The following is an 18686-nucleotide window of genomic DNA, read 5'->3' on the forward strand; positions in this document are numbered from 1 at the left end:
AACCATATAATTTATTTTTTATACAATTATTTTAGTTCTATAATCCAAAAAGTCATTGATAGTCAAATTAATAACGGTAAACTTATTTTTTATTATTTTTTTTTTAATTTCATTAACTGATTAAAAATTAAACTTCATAATTTTTTTTAATTTTTTTTTCTCAAGTTATTACACTTTTATAATCATTAATTCAACAAATTAATCCAATTTAATCTAATACATTGACATCTTAATACTTTAAATAAATTATTTTAATTTTTTTATTTAATCAAATTATATTTTTATAGATTTTTAACCTCAGATTGATAGATAGGTCACATTAAATTAACCCTCGCATGCTCGAAGAAAACTACACCTGGACTTTTTTTTTTACATTTTAAAAAAATTGATCCCACCTGCTTGGTAGAGTGAGACAACGTTCTGGTGCTCAAACTAAACATACACCTGAGAATGTGAGAGAATCTTCATTTATACCGTACCAAAACAAATGGAAAAATATCCATACCCATCTGACTGCGTCCCTTTTAGCGTCAAAGAAACTGAATAATGTGCTCGCAAATTTTCAGAATCTCTTTTTGAGCCATGCGTCCTCCAGCAGAAAATTTCAACGACACTTTCAAATTTTAGGCTTCTTTGGTGCGCACTCGAGTTCTCAGTCTCAAGCTTCCGCTTTATCCCCAAGAAGTGCTCAACCTGGGAGGAAAAAAGCAAAGCAATATATCAGCAGGCATAAATTATGGAATAAAAATGAAAGGGTGTTAAAAGTCAGCAAACCCTTCCCTCTCAGAGGAGGGTAAAAGAACAAATAGGTGAGGCTTGTGAATATTAAGGGGCCATAACAGTGCAACTAGCCATCCACAACCATTCTGAACAAGACGCTCAACATAAACTGATGAACCTGATCTGACAACTTTCTTATCAAAGTTAAATCTTTCCTTGACACAAGAATAATCCAACCTTCCTGGAGTCTGGACAAAGTATCACTGGCGACATGGTAAATGAGCTAAGGTCACAACGGCTGTTTGATTGCTGGAGTCAAAGATTTTGGTGTTATGAGATTTTGGGAAGCAAAAAAATGTAGGAATTTATAGATGATTTTAAGATGCTAGGGGTTGGTGGTTGCTAGGAAAACATTTGGGATTAAAAATGATTGTAATCACAGCAGTGGCAGAAATGGTACCGGGGAATCAGATGGATTTTTTGTGGGGCAGGGGAAAGGGGGTTGTGAAGAAGAAAAGGCGTCCTTCCAGGTATGCATGCTTCTGAAGCAAATCATGATACTCATTATTGTCCCATAACGCAGTTTCATTTTCTTCAGTGACGGTGTGTGTGCATGTGGGAGAGAGAGAGAGAGAGAGACAACAATGCAAGAAATGAGTAGCACTAAAAGGCTGCTGCTTTGCAACCACTATAGCAATACGATCAGGGAGAAGGCTAATGATGCTCCAGAAAGGACAGGGAATGTTCCTATAAAGTGAAACAATCTACGAGATGAAAATTTCCAAACTAATACACCAGATACTAATATTTAGAGTTCATATCAAAAAGCCACCACGAATTGTACGAGAAATCATGTCAGTTTTCACAACTTGCATGATGCATCCACAGCCTAATGAAACGTGCACAAAGCATCCTTTCTGCATCATTATCACCATCCCAGTGTAAACTGTTGTAAGAATCTGGCTGACCTTTTTATCGCCAAGCATGGGTGTCAAGCCTCCAGGGAGATCCTTATCAACAGTAGCAAAGCCACTTCTAGGATCACTGGTTTGCCTGCAAATGAAATTCATGAAAAAGGGTGATCAAGCCAATTGTAGAAAGATAAATGCACAACAAATGCTATTCTATAATCCTTCACTTTCTAAAACTAGCAAGGTCTTAGTTTGAAATGTATCAAGGCATCATGCGAACCAAGATTTCAACAAAATTACAGTGTTGAGTTCGTTTAAACTGCAGAGAGAGAAATATTTTCAACTCTAAGAATTTATCACTAGAAAATAATCATAAAGACTCAAATGAATGGCTACTGCATCAAAATCAACAAAAACATTTTAATACTCTTAACAGATGTTTTTTGGAGAATAACTCGTTCTTGATAATTAACATTTTTCTACTTCAAACTATTTTCCTACGCTTTAATTAGTAACACCTTATATTTGAGATATAAATTAGACAAAAAAATCTTACCCTGGTTTAACATGACTGCTGAGAACAAGGTAGGGTGTCTAATGTCTTTAACTGAGCTTGAGCCTCCCTCATCCGCTCCACAGACAGGGATGGTGTATCTGAATTTTTCATTTGCTTCAACTTCAGTTCTTCCTGGTATTGCTTCATTTTGCCAGGTCCCTTCCCATGGAATTTATGAGAAATCATACCAAGGCTTCCTTCGGAGTAATCTGTTAAGTATAGGAAACAACCCAAAATATAAAAAATTGCTAGATAATCAGTCAGCGAATAAAAACTTTTGCTGCGAGCTACATCAGCCACTCATGTCCGCAAGTAGAAAGTAGGTCATGGTAGGTCTGAGGCATGCTACCTCAGAGAAACTCCACAATTGTACAAGGCCATCACAGAGGTCTCTTCCGCTAATTTATAACCAGATGCATAACTAAATCTTTCACTTCTCATTTTGGACACTAAACAGATGAGAATAAAAATCAATCTTGATTCTGCCACGAGGTCAGACCCTAGACCCTAGTTTATGAAACAAGCAGTCCAGAAAGAACCCCCCCCCAAACAAAAACAATAAACACCCACCCACCAACTGCACAGTAGCAGCTATGAAACACTCCTCAAAACAGTGCCACTGCTCAATGATTAGCATCCAGAGGCAAGTCAGACTGTGGAGCACAAATTCCACAGCATAAGCCCAACTTATTCCAATTACTACAGGGTAGGCTAATAAAATGGTCAAGCATGCAATGAATCAAGAGATATAATATGCATAGAAATTTGGCCTACAAACTCTCCTTTATCGAACCTGCACCATTGGAGGTCCCATCTCCACACCATGTGCATAATGGTTAAAAAAAAAAAAAGCAATAAAAACTAAGGAATTCTAACTCAACAGTAAAACAAACTAATCGGATCATCAGCTGAAGTGCTTACAATTCACCCAAATTTATCTGTCCTCTCGATGCGGATATCCTTGAACTTCTTGTCATTATCATTACCAGCATCATTGCCTATGATGCCAGCAAGCTTACTCTTTTTCTTGTCCATATTTCTGCCACCCCATTCAATACTTTCTTTAAGTGTACCTCGCTCTTTGAGTTACTTCAAAGCACCGGATAATCCTTTCCCAACAGCAACCTCATGTATGGTTTCATCAGGAACTGTCTACTCCTTATCCTCATTAACAGGGTTTTCATCTTTACCACTGTCTTGAACTTCCATCCATCCACCAGCCTCGTCCTTTTGTTCTTCATCAGAAGCTCTTGGCGGTTCATCTTCGTCCATGAAAACATCTTCATTATCAGTCTATTGAACTTCTGAAATAGCACAAGCACTGCTTTGAATTTTTCAACACAAGCAATGGTAATTTTTTTAGGTATGGAAAATTAAGGACGACTGAAAAATCAGTAACAAATAGAGTGTGTGTGTGCATACTAAAGCAGAAGATCTAGGATTTCCGGCCGATCTCAGGCATCATAGCAGGTCAAATGTGTGATTTCCCGTTGATCTCGAGCATCAAATAGGTCACATTCACATTTAACAATAATACAGTAAAATGGATGGGAGATTATAGGTGACTAAAGCAGCAGCACGATAGCATAACTATGATAACTAGAAAAATTGATTTACCAAATAATACAAGGTCGAGAGCTAGCATAAACCTTGAGCAGTCAGAAATGGTCATGCAGCTCAACATAGTATATAGTATATGCAAGATTTTCTGGTCCGTGTACTATTATGCTATCAGCAATCTGAATGCAACACAAGTTTCCATCCCATCAGAACTCTTTCTTTTTTGTGTAATATTTTTTAAAACAAAACATATAATAAAAAAAGTACCTTCAGCAAGATGGATAGCTGAGAGAAACTCTTCCATCTCAGTGAAGACAATTTTTTTTCTAGTGACTCCAATTTCAGGGTTCTGATCATCTGCAATTTGACTGCACAAAGTGGAGGTGGCAAGGAGAGCAATTGCTTGAGAACCAGATGCTTCTGCCTCTTGCTTTTTAAGAGCTTGTTTCCTTGTTCTTTCCAGTGCCTTATAAAGATCTTCATCATCATCTGCAAACACTAGACTTTCCTCTTCATCCTCTTTAGTTTGAGGAGTTTGCTGCAGTCGAAGTGATGTTGATGCCTCATCTGCTTTAGCATAAGCTGATCAGTTAGCACTGTTTCTCATTTCAGCCTCAGATCTCTCTTGTTCCTCTCTAAGGCCTGCCTTCTCCCATCTTCCCTAGAACCAAGATCTCCAATACCCAACCCTGCTGGCACAGCTTCTACTTCAAGGGCATCTATATCTTGCTTATCCTTCTTTCACAATGATTTCTTTTTCTTTGGCTTTTTAAACTGAAGCATCTCTTCATGAGTATAGTAATCTGATGAGTTCTTTCCAGATGAGTTAGATCTTCTAAGCGATTACTTGTGGAATCACCTCGTAGCCTTCTGCAGAGCTGGACATATTACAAGGAGAAATAAATGAATGTTCACTTCATCAGAGTTATGCTAACATACACCGCTTATATCTTCTGAATCTATTCTATAAAGAGAGCCGGCCTACCTCCTCCATATCATATCAAAAATCTCTGTCACACAAAAATGCTTCGTCATTATAGGAAACTTGGACATAAAGTATATGAAGGAAACACCCAACTATTTATACCTTCATTAAGGTCACCATCTGAGAGTATATTCTGATCTTTGAGTGTCAAAACAACTGCTCCACCTCCCATTACCTTGTCAAGGCCATGGAGAACCTTAATTCCAGCAAGAACATCTATCAAAAGGCGCCACCATAAAAAATAAAACAATCTTACAGTGTAAACCATAACTCCTTGCTAAAATATAACTGATTCAATCAGCCAGAAACAGAAATATATAGCCCGCAAAATTTCAAATACAAATCATTATGGTTTGGCTTCCACGAAAATGACCTTGCACTTGCCAATTACAATTCCAAGAAATTAAACTAGTGGGTTATAATAACAAACCTAGCTGTCAAATGAGCTCGGATGGAGTTTGAATATCTCATTTCTTAATGAAATTTTTGATGAACAAATAAGACCATAACCAACTCATTCGCTCTGATGATTATGAAAACTACCAAGTTGAAACAAATGTATCATCCAGTCTAGACTTGTTTTTAAATGACTAGTCATTGATAGAGGACAAAAATATGCAGAAAGGATCATACAAGCATTATGCTGGTCTGCTTCCTCATCTTCACATCACCTTGACCAATATTGTCCCGGGGAAATTTAAACCATAATAGTATTAACAATCAAAATAGCATGGAAAAAATCATGATAGTAAGAATACAGGAAACATAGTAAAGAATGGAACCTGCTCCTCAAAAATCTCTGAGAGGTGACTGGCCCTCTCCTTTGCAGCATTTTTGTTCTCTTCAATCTGACGACTCTTACTGACCCATGCTAAGACATCAGAACCAACTTCAGCCTTCTTCATTGTTCTTTCTTCTTTCTTCCTTCATCCTGAGCCAAAAAACTAAAAAGATAAATAGGACATAAAAATAACACGAAGCTGGATGAACTTATAAATGGAATAATATCAGAAAAACAAGAAGAACATCATCAAAATCAAGAAAACGCCAAGATGTAACACAATTTAACCCCAATACAGCAATGGAGGACACCAACAAAAAAGCAAAACCAGGAAAATCTCAATTAGCGACATGTAACATTGGGGTCATTCCACACTCCACACTTTACCTCTAATCTCAATTAGACTTGTTCATAATCGTTGTCATCCCTGCTCCTATCATAATCTTCGTCATGGCTTTCTGTTTGCCCCGACCTTCTCTCTGGACCTCTCTTTATCCTGATCCACTTCCCTGTCTCTCTCCCTCTCCTAAGTCTTCTCTCTTCCCCTTTCCCTATCTTTATCATTTTCCCTGTCCTTCTCTTTATCCTTATACTTGTCCTTCTTCTTCGCTCTTTCTCTTTCCATCTCCTTCTCCCTCTGCCGTTCCTTCTCCTTCCCCCGCAATTTCCTATCTCTAGCCTTCTCTCGATCACGTTCTTTATCCTTCGCCTTACTGTCCCTACTCCCATCATTGCCGCTGGTTTTCTTCGACCGTTCATCTGTCTTTACTCCTATGATCCCTCTCCCTCTCATCTCCTCTGCTGCTCTTCTTCCTAGAATGCTTACTCGATTATTCAACTCCATTCACCGCCATATCCTCGTCCTCCACATCATCCCTCTCCTCCCGTCGCTCGTGCCTAGATTCAGACCAGTCTATATCCATTCTAACCACCAAGCTAAAACCCTAATCTTCCCTGAACCCTGGAAATCTAAGAATCTGAGAAATAGATTATTGGAATGGATTTGGAATCTTAGTATCAATTCAGTGTAGAGAGAAAAAAGGAAGTCCTGATAGAGAGCTAGAGGGGTTCGTACCTTGTATTTATTGTTTGGGTTTTAGAGACTGGCTGTGTTGCTTTCTTGCTTACTATTTTTCCTTCACTTTGAGATAAAGAATATTTAAGCGTCTTTTTTTTATATAATTGAGTAATTTAACTTCATTTTCTATCAATTGCGTTTCTCTAGTTAAAAAAAAAAAAAAAAAATTACGTGTCTGTCAATGAAAATTAAAAACATTAAAAAAAAAAAAATAATTCTCCTCGAGAAATAATGTGCAACAAGACTCGAAGTAGTTCATTGTAATAGTATAAATACATAGTTGCCCTTGAAAGAAAAAAAAAACTAAGTACTCGGGACAGGAGAAGGTTAAATTATAAAATTATTATTTTAGCTTTAAAATAAAAAAATAGAATGCCCGGATCTTAGACTTTTTACTTTTTTTCAAAATAGTATAATTATTTTGATGTTTTTAAATGACGAAAAGAATAATTCTCTTTAAAAAGTTATTATACAACAAAACTTGGATTACTATTCACTATGATACTGTAAATACATATTTGCCATTGAAAAAAAAATAATTGAACTATGATTGTCTTTTTACCACTAAATAATTATCTTTTATTGTATTGTATGGGGTTAAATTAGTTTTTTTTTATTATTAAAATTAGTATTTTAGTCTTAAGATAAAAAAAAAAAAAATAATAATGTCTTTCACTCATGGTGTTCTGGTCCTTTTTATTTAAAAAAAAAATATATAATTACCTTGATACTTCCATAAACAAAAACAATATTCCTTTATTATAGAAGTTTCTTGGTAATTTTACATTGATTTTACAATACATTTAAAGGTTGCTCAAGAATATTAATGGGCGGATCTTGGGCTATTTAGATATCATATGTGGAGTCATTTAGGCACCAAGTGTCGCCTTCTAGGTGGTATTTGTAAGATCTTCGATGTCATTTACACAATAATATGATACATGTACCATAGTCATTTTATGATTTGATGTTTGGAACCATTTTTTTTTTCTTTCAACTTCTTTTTCTTTCCTTGAATTTGATGTCAATTTCTTCGATTTTCTTTTTCCTTCACATTTGATCGTTATCCTCTTGGTTACTACTTTTTATTTATAATAAGTTATATCATTACAAATATTTTTTTAATTTAACTCCTTGCTATTTTTTGATCTGTAAATAATTTATTAAATTACAAATATTTTTCAATCTCATCCCCTGTAACTTTTTTAATATTTTAAATTTGATTTGTTTCTTGGAAAGTGGTTTTTGAAAAATCACTTTCCAAACTTTCCTGTATGTTTGTTTGTCATTGGAAAAGTTGGTCAACAGAAAAACACTTTTCAGTCAAAGAAAAATTTGGTTGGTTTCCAGGAAAGTATTTTTCCTTTTATTTTTGACAGAAAACACTTTCCGAAAGTTGTAAAAAATTTAGAAATGTCATATTATTTGTTGATTATATCAAATTTGATCCTTAAACTTTTGATTGCTATATATATTTTGCTTTTGAAAATTTGTTTTTTAATTTCATCCATTATAATTTAATTTTTATATTAACTTTGGTCCTCATTTTTATAATTATTATCTGATTTTTCCTTATTATTTTTTAATTAAAGTTTTTTATCTATCAAATTTGGTCCTCATTCTCTTTGATTGTTACTTATTTTATTTGAAATAATTTATGAAACGTTAACTATTATTATTTTAATTTCTTCATCTTTCAATTTTTTATTTTATTTTTTAGATTTGATCTCTATTATTTTGATTATTATTTATTTTATTTGAGATAATTTATGAAATTATATTTTTTTAATTTTATTCCCATTCAACTTTTTAATTTGTAAGATTTATTCTCATTATTTAGTAAATTTGAGAAAAATAAAATATTAATAAGTTATTTTCCAACTCATTTTTCATGACATAACCAAACACTGGAAAGTTCCAACTTATTTTCCATTACACTACCAAATATCGAAAAATACTTTATCGGAATTCATTTTCCCTTTTCCTGGAATTTATTTTTTAAAAGAAAACAACTTTCCAGCAAACAAATAAGGTTAATTGCTATTTATTTTATTTAGGATTATTTTTAATTTTTTTTTCAATAATATAAATACATAGTTGCCCCTGGAAAAAAAAAAAACCAAGTACTCGAGACAGGACAAGGTTAGATAATAAAATTATTATTTTAGCTTTAAAAAAAAAAATGCCTAGGTCTTAGTATTTTTTTTTCTTTAAAAAAAAAAAAGGAATGTCCCGGGTCTTAGTATTTTTATTTTTTTAAAATAGTATAATTATTTTGATGTTCTTAATGAAAAAAAAACAATAATTCTCTTTAAAAAGTTATTCTATAGCAAGACTCTGAATATTGTTCACTACAATACTGTAAATACATATTTGCCATTGAAAAAAAAAAGTATTGAACTATGCATCGAAAACAAGATTGTCTTTTTACCACTAAACAATTATCTTTATTGTATTGTATGGGGTTAGATTCATTATTTTTTTTATTAGTAGAAATTACAGTTTTAGTCTTGAGATAAAAAAAAAAATACTAATGTCTTTCACTCATGGTGTTGCAGTCTTTTTATTTTTTTTCAAAATAATATAATTACCTTGATACTCCTATAAACAAAAACAATATTCCTTTTTTATAGAAGCTTCTTAGACATTTTACATTGATTTTACAATACATTTAAACGTTCCTTGAGAATATTATTGTGGATGGATCTTGCATTGTTTAGGTAACGTGTGTGGAGTTATCTGGGTACCAAATATCACCTTCTAAGATGGTGTTTGCAAAATCTCAGTGTCCTTTACATGATGATATAATGTATTGTACCATAGTCCTTTTATGATTTGATGTTTGTAACCATTTTTTTTTCTTTCTTCCTTTTTTTTTCCTTGGATTTTATGTTAGTCCCTTGAATTTTACGTTAACCTCTTCAATTTTCTTTTTCCTTCACATTTGGTCGCTATCCTTTTAATTAATACCTTTTATTTTATAATAAGCTATAAGATTACATATGTTTTTTTTTAATTAAACTCCACTGTTATTTTTTTGATCTATAAATAATTTATTAAATTACAAATAGTTTTCAATCTCACCCTCCGTGACTTTTTTGATATTTTAAATTTGATATTTATTTTTTGATTGTTATTTATTTTGTTTGGGATCTTTTTTTTTCTTCAGATTTCATAATTTTTTATTTTTTTTGCAATCAAATTTTATCCCCATTTCTATGAAAAAAATAATTTTGTAAAATATTTTATTATTTCTAATGTTTGATTCATTCAAAAAAAATATTTTGCTATAAAGGGAAAAATAAAATTAAAATAAGGAAACAACTCGGAAGTTTATTGTGATGAGGTGGATGTTTATTTTCCATGTTACTATTTTTTAAAAAGATTTTTTATTTTTTTTAACTAGAATAACTTTCAAATAACATCAATATTAATATATTTTTAATTAATTGTAAAAACTCTTTGCACTACATTACCAAAAAAGGAAGGTAACAATATAAGTGATGTATGGATTTGAGGCTTTAATATGCATTTAATTTTTTTTTATATATATATTTTTAATATCAATATCAATTTAATATTTTTTCAAAACTAAAATAATTTTAAAAAGCATGTAAAAATAAAAATAAAAACTTTGCTAAACACCTCTAACAACTGACCATTTGATATTGTGATATATTGTTATAGTTTCCAAAATTTATGAATCTATGAATTTTTATAGTTTTATTTGATGTATTAACATCAATATAAAAAAATAATTATTGTGCTTTAAAACATGAAAGCCCATTAGTATTGTGACAATGATTATTTTTTTAAGTGATTTTTACTTTAAAAATATATTAAAATAATATTATTTTATTTTTTAAAATTTATTTCAGTATTAATACATTAAAATAATTTAAAAATAAAAAAATATAATTTTTAAAAAAAATCAATTTCTTTCTTGAAACTTTAAACCAGACGTGCTCTATGTCTCCTGGATGGTATGGCCTATGGCGTGCTTGCTAGGTAGTCAACAAACAAACTTGTAAGAATATCAACTCCTTTCTGTAAATGTAAAAACAGATCGGCCCTCCTCCTCCTCCATTTCCATGGCTACTACTACTAACAACGATCCTACGACCACCCGAATTGTCATTGAACCACTTCTCACCTTCGATCCCACCCTTCACTCTCATACTTCAATAAAATCCATTGCAACGAATTCTCAATCTTTCATTTACCTAGGCACTTCTTCTGGTTCCCTTCTCTTGCTCTCCATAAACCCAGATACCCCAAATGACAAAAACCCCTCCACCAAAGATCCGAATTCGACTTTGGATTTTGATGTTCCTTCTCGAAACGTTTTGCTCATAAAATCCGTTTCTGTTGGTGACTCGGCTGTAGAAACGGTTCTTTTGCTTGATGAGATTGGAAAGGTTATTATTCTCTCTGATGGATTTTTGTTCTTGACGGATTCGGGCTTGGTTCAACCCGTTAGGAAACTGGGGTTTTTGAAAGGGGTTTCTTTTATCACTAAAAGAGTTAAGAGTAGTGAATCGGAGTGTAGTGATTTACTCGATTTTAGTAGTTTGGAGGGTGCGGGTACGAGTTCTCGAATTTTGAGCAGATTAGGAGGTGGAGTTAGAGTTAATGGGGTTAAAGATTTTGTGCAAAAAAGTGAGGGTGATTATGTTTTTGCTGCTGTGGTTGGTAAAAAATTGATGTTAATAGAGCTTAGAGTTGGCAAGAATGACAAGGAAGTTGATCTGATGGTTTTGAAAGAAATGCAGTGTATTGACGGGGTTAAGACATTAGTTTGGATCAATGATTCCATAATTGTTGGCACTGTCATCGGGTATAGTTTGTTTTCGTGCATTACGGGCCAAAGTGGGGTGATTTTTACATTGCCTGATGTGTCTAGTTCGCCATTGCTCAAGTTGTTGTGGAAAGAAAAGAAGGTGTTGTTGTTGGTGGATAATGTTGGGATTGTTGTTGATGCGCATGGGCAGCCAGTTGGAGGGAGTTTGGTGTTTCGTAAAGGTCCAGATTCTGTTGGGGAGTTGGCTTCTTATGTAATGGTTGTGAGGGATGGGAAGATGGAGTTGTATCATAAGAAATTGGGTGGTTGTGTACAGACTGTTAGTTTTGGTAGTGAAGGATTTGGGCCATGTATTGTTGCGGATGAGGAAAGTGGAAATGGGAAACTTGTTGCTGTTGCGACGCCCACCAAGGTGTGTAAACTTGTTATCTCTTTGATTATATTGTATCACTGCATCTTTATTGATGTCTGGACACAAACCTTAGTTTTATGCATGTTGCTTCTTAGTTCTTTGGCAGGTTTACTTGTTAATTATTTAAGCTGAACCGTGGACTGTTAATCATTGTGCTCATATAGATTAATTGTGTTGAGCTGAGTTTCAGAGTTAAATGCTTAGCTGATCATTTGGACCTTAGGACAGAAAGCATCTTCAAAAGTAACCCCGAGGCTTTCTTTTCTTGTAAGCGATGTTGTTCTTGCATACCTAGTACATTTTTAAGATGCAAGTTGTTTAGATTTCAAGCTGATTGTTAAGAGATTTATGAAATCGGTGGCATAAAATACTTGTTTAAGATTTTGTGTCCTGATTGGGAACAATCCATATGCCTCTGGATGTAAGTTTATTTAAAAAGAAATTTTATTGATTTTGCTCGTTCATCTTGAATACTGCCAGGTTATTTTCTACAGGAGAGTACCTACTGAAGAACAAATCAAAGATCTATTGAGAAAGAAAAACTTTAAGGAAGCCGTCTCCTTGGTGGAGGAGCTTAAGAGCGATGGTGAAATATCTAATGAAATGCTATCCTTCGTTCATGCTCAAATAGGGTTCCTGCTGCTTTTTGACTTGCATTTCGAGGAAGCTGTTAACCACTTTCTGCAGTCAGAGACAATGCAACCTTCTGAAGTTTTTCCATTTATAATGCGAGACCCAAATCGCTGGTCACTTCTGGTATGTGTTTACAGTTTCATTTTGCACGACCTATTCCCTTGTCAGTATTTTTTATTTGACAAGAGATGGATCATATGTTTACCTTTAGTTTCATTAATTTCCATGGCCCCAAGGATAAATCATTTATCAGCCATGGGATCTTTCTTCATTTCCTTTAGCATACTATGCATTCTACAGATGCCAAACTCTTGAACTTCGTCCTCTTCCCTTCCACTCTTTTATATGAGTAGCCACAAGCAAAAAATGAATATTGATGGTAATAGGGTAACTGTGCCTTAAGTAGTTCACTGAATTTGAATTTAGGAACCATATATACCATAACCTCTAAAGCCAAAGAAATAGCATACTGATTGAAAAGGATTGGAAGTGGAATCTTGAAATGGTGCAATATTTGTTTGCATTTGTGGAACCATACACTTGTTGGTTAGCTGGTGACTGGGTATACCTGATCAGGATGGTGACATGCTATCATTTGATTGTGATATTAAATGAATAAACAATTGTTTCTAAGATTGTGTATGGATTTGCAATAGATTCAAAGACTGTATATTTGTGTATATGTCCTGTTTTATTGTGTTTTTGTTTGAGCAGAGTATGTTAAACTTATGTTGAATTGTCTGCATTTTTGAAATCATAACATTGAACTCACCCTTTCAGGTTCCTAGGAATCGATACTGGGGTTTGCATCCTCCCCCTGCTCCTCTTGAAGATGTTGTAGATGATGGGTTGATGGCTATCCAAAGAGCTATTTTCCTTAAAAAGGCAGGTGTAGATACTACAGTCGATGAAGATTTTCTTATGAATCCACCAACTAGAGCTGATTTACTTGAGTTGGCAATAAAAAATATGAGCAGGTGTTTACGACTTTGCTTTGAAAGGTTTACATGTTATAGCTTTTGCATTCTGTCTTTAGCTTGTAACTTTCAATTTCTGCTCCCTCCTATTGTAACTACAGATATCTTGAGGTTTCTCGTGAAAAAGAATTGACTTTGTCAGTGAAAGAGGGAGTTGACACACTTCTAATGTACCTCTATAGAGCCCTAAACCGCATTGATGATATGGAAAAGCTTGCATCTTCTGGAAACAGCTGTATCGTGGTATGCTCCACTTTCTCTTTGCTGGAGTTGATAAAATAATTTTGCCCTACAAAGTTTTTACTTTTTTTTATATACTGGTAATGGGTTTTTAAATGATCAGATGAATCAGTTACTGTCATGTGCATAAACCAAGTTTTAAATCAATGAAGAGAGTTACCACTTGGCTTTAAGGTTCGCGGTTACTCCTATGATGTATAATTAAGGTAGAAGAAGTCATAATTTGAATCGATATTAAGAATCTTAAAAAAAACTTTATGGTGTTGCACGTGATCCATTCTTCTTTACTTTATTTTCCCTCTATTCTCTTTAAGCATGGCCTATCTCTCAGCTGAATTCATTTAAACTCAAATAAGCATCAGTTCCAGTTAGCTGGTTGGATCATGTATGTCTCCTCAATGCAGTTCAATGTTGATCCTTTTAACAAAATGTTAAGTGAAGAAAATATTTGCTTTTTTTCTTTGTTCTGAAGTTTACTTGTTAGATGAAGTCAGGTGCAATTCATCTCTCAAAGTAGACAGTCTCATGTCTTGTTTTTGTCAATGTTGGTTGATTTTTATAGATTACACTGAAGGTGTATTTTACAGAAGATATTTTGGAACTATATAAAACTTGTTAAAGGAGCAGCCTATTGATGGCAACAGTCAAACCAGCCTGTTGCTTTGGGTTTTAAATTCTATAACTGGTAGCTAGAAGTCAAAACTAAATAGTTCATAAGCCTCAAGTCAATAGTAGTCTGCGGAATCTTAGTATTCCAATGCATTGCAAAACAGAGGGGCTGTTGTCAGGAGCTTGCTTGAAGGATGACCGTACAACTTCCATGGGCAGTGCAGGAGGAGTTAGAAACCCTGTTAGATGAATCTGGGCATTTACGGACTCTCGCCTTCTTGTATGCAAGTAAAGGGATGAGCTCAAAGGCTCTTACCATATGGCGCATTTTGGCAAAAAATTATTCTTCTGGTCTATGGAAAGATCCTGCTCGGGAGCATGAGTTACTGGATGACAATACAAATGTTATTTCTGGCAGAGAGGTTGCTGCAACTGAGGCATCAAAAATTCTTGAGGAGCTGTCTGATCAGGATTTGGTTTTGCAACATCTTGGATGGGTATGTAGCATTTGAAGTTGGTGTTTTTATGTTTTTACAGAATTTTGAAGCTGACGGTTAAATTCACAATTCGGTGAAATCTTATTAGATTGCAGATGTTAACCCATTACTCACAGTTCAAGTTTTGACATCAGAGAAAAGAGTAGATCAGCTTTCACCAGGTAGGCCTTGGTTTTCAGAGAATACTCTCACTGTGAGTTTTGGGTCTTTACTACTTGCTAGTTAAGAATTTTGCTTATTTTACTCTATGGCATCTCACTGATGAATCTACTACCATCATGAATGTATTCTAAGCTTTGAAGTTTAATTGAATTTTAGCAAATTTCTAGGTTTTATTCATATACTAGGTAGCTCTTGCAGTCCACTTAGTTTGTGATGCTACTCAATTTATTTTCTGTCTTGCAATAAGTGAAAACATTTTGTAAAATGAATAGATTTAACATCTTGTAAATTTGCAATGGCATGGATCAGTGTATATTATGCCATTTAACTTGATATGAAGCTGATAAGTTTTATGCTGCCAAGAAAGTTCATGATAGTTACTATTTTTTTTTTATATTTCCTAAAGTGAATCCGCCCTTTCAATTCTTTCATTGCAGATGAAATAATTGCTGCTATTGATCCAAAAAAGGTTGAAATTCTCCAAAGGTATGCCCACCACATACTCCATAAATTACAGCTCCAGAGCTATGCAAATGATAGGTTTTTGGTAGGTCATATGACCTGCAATTGCCTTTGGATTGTGTTCTGCAGGTATCTCCAATGGTTGATTGAAGATCAAGCCTCTTGTGACACGCAGTTCCACACGCTATACGCGCTCTCACTTGCAAAGTCAGCAATTGAAACCTTTGAAGTGCAAAGTACCTCCCAGGAACCTGATGATGGAAAGCTGGAGGAAACAAAAATTTCTGATCCTGGAGGAAACTCAATCTTTCAAAGTCCTGTACGAGAAAGGTTGCAGATATTCTTACAGTCATCAGACTTGTATGATCCGGAAGAGGTTCTTGACTTGATTGAGGGATCAGAGCTTTGGCTGGAAAAGGTTGGTGGATCTCTTTTGTCACGCGGTTTTTAATTGTACTTAATTGATCATTGTCAAGCACCCCCCCCCCCCCATCAGTATTTGTGCCATTTATATCTTTCTGCCAAAAAGGAAAGTATGAATGGCATCAATACTTTTATATGGCAGAAAGAGCAAGTTTTGCTTATCAGTTGCTGATTTAAGTTTTGATTTTTTTGACAGGCGATTCTATACAGAAAATTAGGGCAAGAGACTTTGGTGCTGCAAATTTTGGCCTTGTAAGCCTGCACATTACTTTCTGAATATTACTAGGAGGAACTGTTTGCCAGCTTTTTCAAATCTTAATTTATGTGGCTAGGGAAGAATCAGAGGGTTTTCAGCTGACATATATGTATTGGCTTTGAGAAAACTTCATCATTCCATTCACTAATAGTGGTTTCATTATATATTTCTCTGCTATTCAAATATTCTTGTGCAAGAAAAATGTGTAATATATATCATGGTTCTCGTGGTTTTTATTGGTTATTAGCCGCTCATTACTAAATTGAATTAAAGAGGCTGTTGTTTCACAGATACCTCTCTCTGTCTCCTTGCTGCTTTGGTTGATCGTAAATTGTGTGTATTTTAAATAACGTTCATTGCCCTCTCAGGAAGCTGGAGGACAGTGAAGCTGCTGAACAATATTGTGCAGAGATTGGAAGACCAGATGCCTATATGCAGTTAGTTTCCTTTTGCTCTTCTCTATTTTCCTTATTTTCTCCTCTTTCCCCAACAGATACACATTAGTATTCTTACTACTGGCCTTTTACTTTCTGTGATGTGATCTCTTCAGGTTACTTGATATGTATTTGGACCCACAAAATGGTAAAGAGCCCATGTTTAATGCTGCTGTTCGACTTCTGCATAATCATGGAGAATTACTAGATCCTTTGCAAGTTCTAGAGGTAGAAAATCCACCCATCCTCATTCCTTTCTCTTGCAGCACATGCATTCTAGGACAACTTTTACTTAATGGCTTGTGTTCGAGTTTAAAAATTTAAGCAAGCTATTCTCAATATTTTGAAACTCTAGCAGGGAGAAAAGCCAACATTATACTTAAGATGTTCGCATTTTCTTATATATTTTATATCTGTTATTTGCCTCCACGTGTAAGAATTCCATCAGAGCTATATATATATATATATATACATATATAGCTCAGCTACCATTAAATGCGGGAATGAATGACATCTAGTCTGGATATATTTAAAATAACAAAAGTGAACTCTAATTTGTTGTCATACTAATTTAGTTGCTCCTGTTGGGTTGTCTCTCTGACCTCCTCTGGTCTCCAAGCCTGTGTTAACTAAAGACCTATTGATCCACAATGAAATCATAATCAATACTATTCAGGATCTACTGATATTATTCCCTTTTATGGAGAGATGCTGCAACATGGCATTATGTGATACCCATTTCCTTGGCTGGAATTGTAGGATTGATTGTAAAGTTCTTGTTTCATTGTTTTCTCTTGTTGAGAGATTAATTTTTGTTGCAGACATTGTCCCCAGATATGCCCCTCCAACTTGCCTCAGATACAATACTAAGAATGTTGAGGGCTCGGCTTCACCATCATCGCCAAGGACAAGTAAGATTTTTTACTTAAAAGTTACTGAAAAACCTATTCAAATAGCCTTTTCCAACATGAGCCTTCAGGCTCTTTTTTGCCCCCTCGTAGTTGCTTTATTGGATCTATTAGCTTGGTTGAACCACTCCCATCTGAAAACATGTAATGCTCATAGTCATGCAGAGGGTCAAATAGCACTATAGCATACCGCACTGTGTTATATTCTACTGAACCCCCCTTTAGAACATGTCTCAGAAAAGAATAGAACAACGTTTTGTGGTTTGTTCTACATTCCATTGTCTATATTGTCTAAACTTCTCTTTAACATTTCAGATTGTTCATAACCTGTCCCGTGCTCTAAATGTTGATGCAAAACTTGCAAGATTGGAGGAAAGATCGCGGCATGTGCAGATAAATGATGAGAGCCTTTGTGATTCTTGTCATGCCCGGTTAGGAACCAAACTGTTTGCAATGTACCCAGATGACACTGTTGTTTGTTACAAGGTTGGTCATTGTTATATTTTTCATTAACAAAAGCTCCATGGGGGAAGCAAGATAACATAACCTATAATCTACATGCTATATTTGCAGTGTTTCCGTCGTCTGGGAGAGTCCACTTCTGTCACAGGTCATGACTTCAAGCGAGATCCACTGATCAAGCCAGGTTGGCTTGTGACACGCTAATCTAGAAATGGTTTGTGTATCAGAATAGAAAGATGGTTTACGAAGGTGGTGTCTGTTCATGACAGTCATGCTTACTGACTTGAGACACAGATGTCATTGCAGCTGCTCCTTTTCTTCTCCCTTCATTTTGGGTTGAGGAGTGGGGAGCTTTCTCGTACAGGAGGAATATGCTCTTTGAACTACAAAACCTCGTTCCTGGTAAAGGAAGTAGGTAACGATGAAGCTCATTTGTAGTTTGCCTAATGGAGAGCTCTATATAGACTCCCTGGTAGTTAAAGGTAGGTGGTCTCCAATTTTCATAAAATGAGTGGTTTGGTTAACCTTGTTGTAATAAATTGCTCTTCGTGTACTTTGTTGATGTCACTATATTTTCTTACTGATCTCCTCGTATCTGCCTGCTGGTTAGAGCCGAGATTGTTTTGAAATTTGAGAAATTCCATTGAATTACATCTCACGGTTGTCCACTGTATTCATAGTTTTAAGTGTGCTTACTGTTACCCTGCCTTTGGAATTGGAAGGCCTTTGAAGAGGTCCTGGAACGCATTTTTAACTTTTTATGTTTATGAATCGTTTTAATGTTAAAATGCTAAAATTATTTTTAAAAAAAATATTATT

General features: G+C 34.6%; 1 protein-coding gene and 1 pseudogene across 1 annotated transcript; one reads left to right on the forward strand and one right to left on the reverse strand.

Moving 5' to 3' along the window:
• Window positions 1-125: 125 nt before the first annotated feature.
• Window positions 126-6582, reverse strand: LOC118049095 (SART-1 family protein DOT2-like; annotated as a pseudogene).
• A 3973-nt stretch (window positions 6583-10555) lies between these two features.
• Window positions 10556-18523, forward strand: LOC118049097 (vacuolar sorting protein 3). The gene is made up of 14 exons (XM_035058980.2): window positions 10556-11804; window positions 12285-12560; window positions 13218-13414; window positions 13516-13657; window positions 14488-14760; window positions 14849-14921; window positions 15360-15408; window positions 15514-15802; window positions 16004-16059; window positions 16432-16500; window positions 16614-16725; window positions 17319-17408; window positions 17721-17891; window positions 17979-18523. The coding sequence occupies exons 1-14, from the start codon at window positions 10683-10685 to the stop codon at window positions 18069-18071; spliced, it is 3012 nt and encodes a 1003-aa protein (XP_034914871.1). The 5' UTR covers window positions 10556-10682; the 3' UTR covers window positions 18072-18523.
• Window positions 18524-18686: the final 163 nt, after the last annotated feature.

This window comes from Populus alba, chromosome 3 (assembly GCF_005239225.2).
Source record: "Populus alba chromosome 3, ASM523922v2, whole genome shotgun sequence".
Classification (NCBI taxonomy): domain Eukaryota; kingdom Viridiplantae; phylum Streptophyta; class Magnoliopsida; order Malpighiales; family Salicaceae; genus Populus; species Populus alba.